Source organism: Pelobates fuscus, chromosome 2, assembly GCF_036172605.1.
Source record: "Pelobates fuscus isolate aPelFus1 chromosome 2, aPelFus1.pri, whole genome shotgun sequence".
NCBI classification, from domain to species: Eukaryota; Metazoa; Chordata; class Amphibia; order Anura; family Pelobatidae; genus Pelobates; species Pelobates fuscus.
The window spans coordinates 257,476,631-257,489,828 of record NC_086318.1 but is presented as its reverse complement, the minus strand read 5'-3'; the positions used below and the strand labels follow the sequence as shown (position 1 = coordinate 257,489,828).

The 13,198-nt window shown below is 39.9% G+C and overlaps 1 protein-coding gene across 1 annotated transcript in view; it reads left to right on the top strand.

Annotated features, from left to right (window-relative positions):
* PDE10A (phosphodiesterase 10A) overlaps positions 1-13,198 on the top strand; it is a 384,873-nt gene that overhangs the window by 210,251 nt on the left and 161,424 nt on the right. Inside the window, exons 11-13 of the mRNA XM_063441228.1 lie at positions 4,028-4,170; positions 8,281-8,373; positions 8,469-8,655. Coding sequence (XP_063297298.1) covers positions 4,028-4,170; positions 8,281-8,373; positions 8,469-8,655 — 423 coding nt within the window. The remainder of the gene's footprint in view (positions 1-4,027; positions 4,171-8,280; positions 8,374-8,468; positions 8,656-13,198) is intronic.

Below are 13,198 nucleotides of genomic sequence, written 5' to 3'. Positions count from 1 at the left end.
GCTCGAAAGCCTACTACCAATTAAGCATATTAGGTGATGTGCATCTCTGTAATTAGAAGGGGTGTGGTCTAATGACATCAACACCCTATATCAGGTGTGCATAATTATTAGGCAACTTCCTTTCCTTTGGCAAAATGGGTCAAAATAAGGACTTGACAGGCTCAGAAAAGTCAAAAATAGTGAGATATCTTGCAGAGGGATGCAGCACTCTTAAAATTGCAAAGCTTCTGAAGCGTGATCATCGAACAATCAAGCGTTTCATTCAAAATAGTCAACAGGGTCGCAAGAAGCGTGTGGAGAAACCAAGGCGCAAAATAACTGCCCATGAACTGAGAAAAGTCAAGCGTGCAGCTGCCAAGATGCCACTTGCCACCAGTTTGGCCATATTTCAGAGCTGCAACATCACTGGAGTGCCCAAAAGCACAAGGTGTGCAATACTCAGAGACATGGCCAAGGTAAGAAAGGCTGAAAGACGACCACCACTGAACAAGACACACAAGCTGAAACGTCAAGACTGGGCCAAGAAATATCTCAAGACTGATTTTTCTAAGGTTTTATGGACTGATGAAATGAGAGTGAGTCTTGATGGGCCAGATGGATGGGCCCGTGGCTGGATTGGTAAAGGGCAGAGAGCTCCAGTCCGACTCAGACGCCAGCAAGGTGGAGGTGGAGTACTGGTTTGGGCTGGTATCATCAAAGATGAGCTTGTGGGGCCTTTTCGGGTTGAGGATGGAGTCAAGCTCAACTCCCAGTCCTATTGCCAGTTTCTGGAAGACACCTTCTTCAAGCAGTGGTACAGGAAGAAGTCTGCATCCTTCAAGAACATGATTTTCATGCAGGACAATGCTCCATCACACGCGTCCAAGTACTCCACAGCGTGGCTGGCAAGAAAGGGTATAAAAGAAGAAAATCTAATGACATGGCCTCCTTGTTCACCTGATCTGAACCCCATTGAGAACCTGTGGTCCATCATCAAATGTGAGATTTACAAGGAGGGAAAACAGTACACCTCTCTAAACAGTGTCTGGGAGGCTGTGGTTGCTGCTGCACGCAATGTTGATGGTGAACAGATCAAAACACTGACAGAATCCATGGATGGCAGGCTTTTGAGTGTCCTTGTAAAGAAAAGTGGCTATATTGGTCACTGATTTGTTTTTGTTATGTTTTTGAATGTCAGAAATTTATATTTGTGAATGTTCAGATGTTATATTGGTTTCACTGGTAAAAATAAATAATTGAAATGGGTATATATTTGTTTTTTGTTAAGTTGCCTAATAATTATGCACAGTAATAGTCACCTGCACACACAGATATCCCCCTAAAATAGCTATAACTAAAAACAAACTAAAAACTACTTCCAAAAATATTCAGCTTTGATATTAATGAGTTTTTTGGGTTCATTGAGAACATGGTTGTTGTTCAATAATAAAATTAATCCTCAAAAATACAACTTGCCTAATAATTCTGCACTCCCTGTATGTAAATAAAGTACATTTATATATTTTTATAACACTGCTGGTATCGTTTCTGCTCTTTTAAAGGCGTGTGGGCCTTAACCACATATACCCTTGATCAGAGCCGATGTGGATGGCTCTGTTTTGGAAGTACCAACCTGTTCTTTTTTATACTTTATTGGATCCATACGGTACTGCACCATATATGCTTTTCAACATTTCAGAATTCAAAGGGAAGAATATCCAGTAAAAAGAAGGGATAGGGTGGCCTTCACGGACCCCATGGGCTACTAAATTGAGCTATACACTATTAGCTCTCCAAAGTGTGAGTGGGAATTTTTCACTCTTATTTAAAAATAATTTTCAATGTCACAGTTTATACTATGTTTGGTATATTCTGTTTATCTTTAAGGTATTGAATATCAACTTAGGACACTTTTTGTATACCTAGAAGGTACTGTTTATTTCCATTTACACTTAAAGTCGACTCACAACTGTTATAAATTTTATAGCGCTTCACCAGCACTCTACCATTGTAAGTAGGATACCTACATTTTCCTATATTACTTTTAGTTTATGGTATTGTACCATTGGTCTGTATATTTAGTTTTTTCCACATATATATGACTGCTGAGTCTGGACCTCCCTATATCTTCAGATCCTAAGACTGGGATTGTACTGTCCAGGCGATATACAGCAGATCTCTTAGCAGCTCTGCAAAGTGTGAGTTTGCTTAAAACCCACAGTTTATTCTATATATACACACACCATCATAATATTTTTAACATGCTGCACTATTATTTTATTATTGTTATTTCCCTTTGAGGTTTTTACATGCTGTATTACTCAAGAACGATATGTATGTATGATATGATTATTAGATCACTTTTCTTTTGGCGCGGTCTACCACTATTTCTATTTTCACATATCTTGGTATATCACAACTGGAATTAATGGTTGTAGGGTTGCTAGCTTCTCAGTCTCACTTTGTATAGACTCGGGTTGTTATTGCAGCACCTTCTTTTATCAAGAATGAATCAATGTCTGATTCAAAATAGCAATCAAAGGTGTTCATTCCTAAAGAGGCTGTTGCCTACCTAATAAGGATATATACCAAAGGGATTCTAACTACTGCCGTCCATCCTCTTGACATATTCTCATTAGTCTAGGTTATTCTTCTCGCCCAGCTGTACTGATATTCTCTAGTTAACTGCTAGATATAACTTGCAACAATAATTTGATAGTGTGTTTATTATTTCTATAACGCAATTATTAAGTTTGCAACATTATATAATATATATTGATACTCTTTATAAGCCTACATTAGATATTTTCCTATCTTATACCTCTAATAGCTGCCCAATTGTATCCTTTTTTTTTGCACTTTAACGTTTATACACATTTGTTTTTTTCACATATGTGGGTGTCTTTTGGCCATATATTTAATATTCTGGTACAGTAACCACATCTATCTGCAGAGAAAGGAACTGTTATGGGGACCAAGTTCGCGCCCAGTTATGCCAACATGTTCATGACACATTGGGAATACATGTACATATTATCTAATCCGGAAAGGGTGCAATACTTGGTCTCCTATAGGAGATATACAGCGGACATATTTTTTTATCTGGAGGGAAGAAGTTGAAAGCCTAAAACCATTTTTACATTTTTGTTAAATAACAATGATTGATTTAGACCCTTAAATACCAAGTGGAGCCAAAAGTAGATCAATGTCTTTGATTTAAATATTTACATAGAGAAAGACTGTATTAAAACAAAATCATTCTTTAAAAAAGTGGATACAAACAACTTCATAGATGTAAATATTTGTCATCACAAACCTTGGTTGAAAGGAATACCATAAAGTCAATTCACAAGAATAGTGAGAAATTGTAAAGATAAAATATTAGTTAAGGTACAGTTGGAGAAACTTAAAAATGATTCTAAGAAAAAGGATATGCCAGAGCAACTCTCAATATACAGAAGGAAGAGGCTCTTTCTCTGGACAGATAAACCACAAGTCGTTTTTAGGAAAGACAAAAATGTAGAATCTCAAGTAATGAAGAATCATCTTCGCAATCCCCCCAAAGAACCTTTTAATTTACAAAAGGGATTCTATAGATGTGGATCTTGCCTAGCCTGTAGGAACACAGGTAGTAAAAAATTTTTATGTTGACACAAGACATTCGGGACTGGGTTGAAGCTTCTTCTCCAGAACAATTTGATCTGGAGTGTAAAGGAAGCCAGAAACTTTGGCTCTTACATATATCATCTGACACCATAACAAGTACTTGTTCTCATTTTTGGTGTTTCCTTTTTTCTTTGCAAAGCAACATCATGGGACATCATGATTTATACATTGTTATTAATTTGCCAGAGTACAAATATATTTGTAGCTCATACTTAATTGTTAATAAGAAAGACGTTTTAAATATTTTTTTTTTTATTTCTTCCAAGTGTAATTCTACTTATTTATGTTCAGTGTTTATTATTAGAGTGCTCAGAGTTTTCAACAAGCAAAGGATTTGCTTATTTGTATAATGCTAGTGACGACAAGCTTTTACTACACACAGATATATGCAAAGAATTTGGTGAATGCAGATCGATGTGCCCTCTTCCAAGTTGACCACAAGAATAAAGAATTATATTCTGATCTTTTTGACATTGGAGAAGAAGATGAAGGGAAGCCTGTTTTCAAGAAGACTAAAGAAATAAGGTAAGGATCTATCAGTGTACATCTGTTTGATATCTTTTTTTTTTTTTTTTGGAAAAAAAAAAAAGTACTGAGAGAAAACTGCATGTTCTGCCAAAACCAGTAATGTGCCAATGCTATTGACATTAGATTATTATATACCCATAAGTAGCAATAGCTTAGGTTTGAAAAATATATTTGTAAGATAAAAATGTTGCCACCCAAAACTAAATTCCTAATATAAGAAGATTTTGTTGTGAGTAGTATTGGATATTTTCTGAATAGTTTCCTTCTATTGTAAATAACTAAAATAAAAAAAGAATCATGTGCAATATGTTAATAAAACCCTACTAACGTTAATCAGTTCCTTCATCATTTGTCTCTGTCACCACTGGACTTTTTTGCTGGTTCGTTGGCCCAACCTTACAAAAATGCCTCTTATGTAGACATAAAAGATCCAAATCATCCAAGAGTTTAAAAAAAATAAGAATCTTTATTTGTATACCGGAGCCAACAATCATGCAAATCCAGACCTCTATGCGCACCAGGTAGCTAACGGTTTTGTCTATAACATTATATTTGCCTTCTGTGTGAACCAAATGATTCAATACAATATTACTAGTCAAAGCAATCCCGCAGCAAAAACAATAAGATAGGAGGGAGCTGTAGATTTCCACAATTAGAATTCATATTCAGGGCCTGGCAAGGTGGCACAAGCCAGGCCAAATGCCATCCTTGAGTTTCAGAAATAGCACCAAAGTATTCCAGACCTGACAGATAACAGAAGATCATCACATAAAAGCTCTAAATAAAAGGTGTTAAAGCTGTATTTCTTCCAGAAAGTAGCTGAAAGCATCCAGACAGTTATCTGGACACAGGGGAAGATAACAGACCCTCTGGAAGAAAGATGGAGGAGATTATAAGTGTGCTAATTGTCATTCCTCATCAATTATGAATATAATAATTGAATGATAATATAAGTGTATACATTGTTAACAACCTTGGCACCGTTAATGCATTCTAAGCCATCCGCAATATAATGGGCTTTAAAGCCGTTGCGGCAGCATAGAACACTTTCAGCCCTGGAGTATATTTATATATAATATCAAATAAATATGTAAATAAAAAAATCTAAAAAAAAACAAAACAAAACATTATATATATATATATATATATATATATATATATATATATATATATATATATATATATATATATATATTAAGTCTACGTATATATTTATGTAATCATTTTACATAGTTAGGTCATTTTATTAATTACAATTTGTGGGACCAGCCTGACAACCCAGGGACAGTCCAGGGAATTTAATTTGCTAGCACTATATTTAATCCTGTAACTTTCCAAGACACCATAAAACCTGTACATGGGGGGGTACTGTATTACTCGGAAGACTTCGCTGAACACAAATATTAGTGTTTCAAAACAGTAAAATGTATTTCAATGATGATATCAGCAGTGAAAGTGATTTTTTTGCATTTTTCACACACAAATGGCACTTACACTGACAATATAATTGTTGTGATACATTTTATTGTTTTAAAACACTAATATTTGTGTTCAGCGAAGTCTCCCAAGTATAACAGTACCCCTCATGTACAGATTCTATGGTGTTTTCAAAAGTTACAGAGTCAAATATAAGGCTTGCGTATCTCATTCCTGGGCTACCATACAGTCTCAAAGGCAACGTAACCAATCTGGCGAATTTCAATGTGAAAAAACTGAAAAATGTAACATGCTAGATTTGACCCTGTAACTTCCCAAAACACCATAAAACCTGCACATAGGGGGTACTGTTTTACACACAAGACATGGATGAATACAAATATGTGTATTTTATTGCAGTAAAAGCAAACAGTATTATGACATTCACAGTTAAAATGTCATGTAGAACTAAACAAATAACTTTTCTTATTTTCTCCTATTTTTTTTACATTTTATTCATATTAAATTATGTTTCATAGCTAAATATTTCATGTTAAATGAATGCCATGTTTTCCCTGAATAAAATGATACATAGGTTTTGTTTACGTTTTGTTTTGATCACAACGTGTACATTTGACTCAGTCCTTAAGGGGTTAACTAAACTAAACCACACTGGGATATGGCTAGTCCGGGTTGGTGTTGCCTCTATAAACCTCCTTCCACTCTGCATCCCCTAGGACCCAGGCCCAAATCCCCTCCCCCACTGTGGTTTAAGTTTGGGCACTGTGCTTTGTCTAGAGCAGGGTGTCCAAAAGGTAGATCCCCAGATGTTGTAGAACTATGGCAAAGCATCATGCAAGCTGTAGTTTTTAAACATTGCAGGGTCTTCCTTCTGAGTGCCACTGGTCTAAAGCATGTTATATGATGACAGCCTAGCATAAGCCTGCTGTTCTAGACAAGTATGCGTAACCGGTTTCTATTCGCCTATATTATAAAAGTACCGATACTTTCTATGCCATGCTAATGTTACATTATGTTTGTTCTTGGAACGCGTGCTGTAGTGGTACCACACACTTGTTCTGCATTTACCTGCTCAACAAAATTTTAAAATTGACTAAAAAAAAAAAGTTTAGGCTATACGTCTCCCTAAAATTCTCCTATAGCATTCACTCAGCATGGCAACGACAAGGAAGCCCCAGACTTGTAACCTGGTGGAAACATATTAAGAAAAATAAATAGTATATCTAATAGTAGTAATAAGCTCAAAACCACCTGTGAGGTATCCCCTACACCTACACCTTTAAGCATATAATCTACAAACACATTAGGTGGAGCAGATAATATACTTCCCTCTCTTCTTAGTACAACCAGCAATGCTGGTTCTGGTGTGGATATCCTTAGGATCTTTTCTGGGTTCACTTAGGGGCATCGCTATATTCCATTTGTCTATAAACATGTATTTTTTGGAGATTTATATTGGGTGTACACTGCAACTTTAAAGAGTCCCCTCTATATTGTTGCTGGATTATAATATAAGTTTACTATGTCATTGGAAATCTCTAACACTTGTTTCTCTGTTTTAAGCCATTTAGGGCATTATTATATTTGATATTGTTTTATTAGCTTCAAGTATAATTAAGTGTGAATACACAACAGTTAGGAAGAAAAAACGAAGGTGGAACGCATGGTGCGTTCCACTAGAAACATTCTCCACATCCACAATTGCAGCCAATCCACATAGAGAGATAAAACACAAGGTGCATTCCAAAGACGCCGATTCCACTCACGTGACGGGATATGATGTGGAGGAGCAGGAAAAATATACTCACAGACAGGTGGAACGCAGGGTGCATCCCACCAGATGAAAAAAGACCGCAAAAAAGATCTACAAGATGTATATAAGGAAATACAGGACACAGTAGTATTACTTTCACCAACTGAAGAAGCCACATCCAGCGAAACGTGTTTTGGTGTATTATTGGACACTTTTAATAGCTCAATTTTCTGTTTATTTTTATCTATCATTTTATTGAAATAAATTTATTTACCCTACCTGACTCCTGCAACCTATAATTTCTGGGAGAACATTGGATCATCTCCAGACTATCTGCCTTTGGGATTTGGATCACCCAGTAAAGATCCTAAGGATATCCACACCAGAGCCAGTGCTGCTGATTTTACTAAGAAGAAAGGGAAGTGTATTATCTGCTCCACCTAATGTGTTTGTGTATTATATGCCTGTGGAAACATAGTTTTGCCATTGACTCTAAGAGATAGCATATGCAGCTGTAGGATAGGCTAGGCATTTAGCCATGGAGTTCCAAATCCTTTAATCAGTTACACCATCAATGACTTCTATAACTACACACAATTGTGCCACAACCAGATTGTTAAAGAATAAATTGGTAGTCTTGAGTCAACTGTATTTCACTGGCTCACACCTCTACTACCCTGCAATATTTTATATGACAAGTTTGTTTTACCTGTATTCATCACCTTTGAGGCTATATTAACACTCATTTATTACAATTAACAATATTCCTAACATTATATAATTTTTTAACCTTGTTGTTCATCAACTGTATAACATGTGAAAAAAACTCTCTATAAAGATTGTCACAAAATGTCCCTAAGGTGACATTTCATAATTGTTGAATTTTTAACCAAATATAATTTTTTTTCTCTGGACAGATTCTCAATTGAAAAGGGTATTGCTGGTCAGGTTGCAAGAACAGGTGAAGTTCTGAACATACCAGATGCCTATGCAGATCCACGATTTAATAGGTAAAACAGATTGTCTTATTTAAATGTATTGTATAATAATATCATGTCTATTTTTAAAGAAACACCACAGCCCATATTTTTGCATTTTTTTGCAGGGAAGTAGACCACTATACAGGTTATACAACAAGAAATATTCTGTGCATGCCAATTGTAAGCCGAGGCTGTGTTATAGGCGTTGTACAGATGGTGAACAAACTAAGTGGAAGTGCCTTTTCTAAAACAGATGAAAATAATTTCAAAATGTTTGCCGTTTTCTGTGCTTTGGCCTTACACTGTGCAAATGTAAGTAATATTTTCATCTAAATTGTTATTTTGCCAGTTCCATCCAAACCACCATTCAAAGCAATGTATACTGAAATTTAGCATGTAAAACCCTACTTTGCTTCCATTTTACACCAATAACAATCTTCACCTTGTAGAAAAACATATATCTGTAACAGAGCTCCACTGAGCCCTTCTGCATCACTAAAAATGGATTCCAAAATCATACTTATGAGGGGATGCAAATTAATATGTCTTTTTTTTCTTAATTGAAAATCAATGTATGCAACCATGGTTGCAGGTACCATAGGAAAGTTACAATCATGCAGCTACACAAATTAAGTGTATATTTGCAATGCAAACAAAACCTCTTGCTTGCTTGATGCAAGGACTTGTTGCGGGCTGTTGTTGGTTCTCTGATATAGCATATCTTATGACAGGTAGCAGATAATTATACAGTCTTACTAGAGCATACATGATGTGATAAATGTATTGATAATACTTACACTGTAATACCCATAACAGTGGTGAATAGGAATATGCTCACACTAGTGATGTCGAAAACATAAAATTTTCCGATGGCGAACGGCGAACGCGAACTTCCGCAAATGTCCGCGAACGGGCGAACCGCCATAGACTTCAATAGGCAGGCGAATTTTAAAATCCACAGGGACTCTTTCTGGCCACAATAGTGATGGAAAAGTTGTTTCAAGGGGACTAACACCTGGACTGTGGCATGCCGGAGGGGAATCCATGGCAAAACTCCCATGGAAAATTACATAGTTGATGCAGAGTCTGGTTTTAATCCATAAAGGGCATAAATCACCTAACATTCCTAAATTGTTTGGAATAGCGTGCTTTAAAACATCATGTATGATGTTGTATCGATCAGGTAGTGTAAGGGTTACGCCCGCTTCACATTGACAGACCAAACTCCCCGTTTAACGCACCGCAAACAGTCCATTTGCACAACCGCAAACTCCCCATTTGCACAAGGTTGGATACCAAGCTAGCCATGTCCCGTTCCTTGTCCTCACTGATGTCATTGAAGGTCTCTTCCTCCACCCAGCCACATACAACACCAAGGGTCTCCGAAAGGTGACAACAAGCCCCCTGTATTTTTTTTTTTTTAAATGTGCACTACTGTTACACCAGATATGAGTTGCACTGGTGTGACACTGTGTCCTGGCAGGCCCTGAAACGCACACATGTGAAGGAAACTGACTGCTATTATATTATAGTCAAAAAAGTTTTTTTTTTTTAAATGCAAGCTATTGTGACACCAGATATGAGTGGTGGCACTGGGCAAGTGGGCACAGTATACGCTGTGAGCCTGACACACACGCTGGCAGGCAGGCAACTGCAATTAGATTACACAGGTAAAAAAAAAAAAGAAGCAGACTGATGTTCTAGCCCTAAAAAGGGCTTTTTGGGGTGCTGTAAGAGATCAGACGAGTCCTTCAGGACTGTAGTGGACACTGAATACACTAGCCTAGCTATTGATTTCCCTATTAGATCAGCAGCAGCTACACTGTCCCTCCTCTCACTAAGAATGCAGCTTCCGGGGGGCGGGGCCTAGCTGTCATGGAGGAAAGACGCACTTCGTGTGAGCTCCCTCAATATCTCACCCTTAAGCAGCTATCAACAAGCGAATTTCACCCCAGAAGGGGATGACCCAGCAATGTTGCTCCTACCTGACCGACCCGACATGCTTAATAGCGGTCAGCAACTCGACAGAGTCTTACTTACCTCCGTGTGGCAAGTGTGGCCTGGTGCTCACCGGGCGGGAGAGGCGGCCTGGAGCTAATGGACGCACAGAGCACAGCCGCCCAGGCTGACATACTCATCTGCGACTCTCCCAATATGGCGGCAGCCGCGTGTCCTCCTGGTACCAGCAAAGCATGGCAGGATATTGAGTCTAAGCTGGACAGACTCTTTAATCAATTTTGGAAGCAAATAACAAGCAGGAAGCCCCAACAAGCTCCACCACAGCCCCAACAAGCTCCACCACAGCTAAGCGAAGCAGTCCCCATTAAAATCCACCAAAAGACGTTGAAGTTGGGACCGGAGGCACAAACAGAAATGCAGAGACTGCCCCACGTCAAGCACTCGCCTCCACCTTAAGCCACCACAATCCCGCACTGGACGTGAAGCACCACCGTTACAGATCCTACCACCCGACAAAACAAGCTTCCACCACCTCAAGCCGCGAACCCGGCACTCAGCCAGAGACTTGCCTTTGTTGTTCCAGGTATCAGGGACTCCCAGGGTCTGCACCTGGCGCCCAGAAGGGATCGTATGAGCACAAGCAGTAAACAGCAGCCTGCCAAGCATGTCCCACTATAGCCGATCCTCCACACCATGCCTTTGATCACATGAACTGATCTCTGCACATTAACTAATCGTAAAGTAGCAAGCGTTTAAACATGTCATTATTTCAACTCCTAAAGAGTTTATTGTCGTAGTTCCTTACATGCCTTTACCTTAACCGTTCATGTATTATGTTATTCACTAGTCTCATCTCATGGGGCGACTCACACTTGATTTATAACTAGTGGTGGAGCTGCTGATATAAATACACAGTTGATAACGTGCAACAGAGGCGGCTCTAGACTTTATGAGGCCTTAGGCGAAACTCAAACATGAGGCCCCACTAACAAAAAAGTGTCACATGTACACATTGATGCACAGTTTACCTGTGTATGTGCCTGAGAGTGTGTCTGACAGAGAGTATCCTTGTGTGTGAGAATGTATGTCTCTTTGAGCATGTTTGCGTTTTTGTCTGAGACTGAAGTGTGTTGTGTGTGAGGGGTGCTGAGGCTGAGGGTGGTGAGGCTGAGGGTGGTGGGGAGGGTGGTGAGGCTGAGGGTGGTAAGGAGGCTGATGGTGGTGGGGAGGGTGGTGAGGCGGAGTGTGGTAGGGAGGGTGAGGAGGCTGAGGGTGGTAGGGAGGGTGAGGAGGCTGAGGGTGGTAGGGAGGGTGATGAGGCTGAGGGTGGTGGGGAGGGTGGGGAGGCTGGCTGAGGGTGGTGGGGAGGGTGGTAGGGAGGCTGAGTGTGGTGGGGGGTGAGAGAGCCTACCTTTAGTCCCTGGTGGTCTAGTGTGCTCCCTGGTGGTCCGGTGGCCACTGCTCCCGGTCTGCAGCTCTGCAGAGCTGCAGACCATGTAATCTCGCGAGACCATCAGAGCGTTGCGGTGGTAACCCGCGGCAACGCTCTGATTGGCCGGTTTTCGCGAGACACATGGTCTGCAGCTCTGCTCACTGCGGAGCTGCAGACCGGTGTCTGTGGTGGCTGGCCGGGCAGCCAGGAGGGGCCTTGCACCCAGCGGCATACCGGGAAAGCCGGCGGGCCCCCTAATGGTGTCAGGTCCTCGGTCAGTGACCGAGGACCTGACACAGTCTGCCCACAGGCGGTTAAGGCGGCCACGAGGCCCCAGCCAGCGCGAGGCCTTAGGCGGCCGCCTAATCCGCCTAATTAGAGAGCCGCCTCTGACGTGCAAGCTACACCCTAAACATGACAGCCATCTTTCACAACAATGTACTGCTATATACTCATACCTTCAGTGCAACTAGCCATGATATACGCACGTTCAGCCTAGCATGTTCAAATATAACACACTTCTGTCTAAAAAAATAAATAAATAAATAAAAAAAGAATGCAGCTTCAGAATTAATCTAAATTGTATGCTGTCTAGGAGGTGGGAGGGTCTGGAAGGGAGGGTTTGCTGCTGATTGGCTGGAATGTGTCTGCTGACTGAGGTACAGGGTCAAAGTTTACTCAATGATGACGAATAGGTGGCGGACCAAACATCGCATATGTTCGCCGTCCGTGGCGAACAAGCTATGTTTGCCAGGAACTATTCGCCAGCGAACCGTTCGGGACATCACTAGCTCACACACATGTCACAGATCATATTACAATTTCTGTATGTTGGATTGTGTTATTAACTAAGTGCAGTCATAGGGAAGGCCAATACCCATCTTCTATAAAATAGAAGTTGATATCCTGGTCAGTAGAAACGGCCATGGTGCAATATTTTTTTGGGGCCCTTCTATTGCAAGCGTGGACAAAAGGTCCCCTTCTGTCATACAACTGCCACAAAGCTTTGCCCCCTGGGGACCTATAGTTTGCACATCCTTGCAGGGTTGTTTTTAGCACTGAGTGGTGTTTGAGTGTTAGAATGTAAGTATATATTTTTGCATGGAGTATGTGTTTGTGACTGTAGAGGTGTGTTTGGATGTAGTGTTGGTGTTTGAATGCAGGCATGCATTTGTGTAATCAGTGTTCATATTTGATGCATTTATATATAATGATGGTGTTTTAATACAGAGGTGTGCCTATATGTAGTGTTGACATTTGAATGTAGGGGTGTATTTGTGTGTAGTGTTGATATTTGAACCAAACCAAATTCTGTTGGATGGCTGAAATCTGGGCCTTATTTTAAAACCCTGATCTGTTTGCCCACTGGTAGCAATAGCTAGGGGTACCATTGATCTTCCCCCAACTAAAATACCCTGCCTACCCCATCACCCTAATAAAAGTGAAGAGGGGTCCAATATGTCT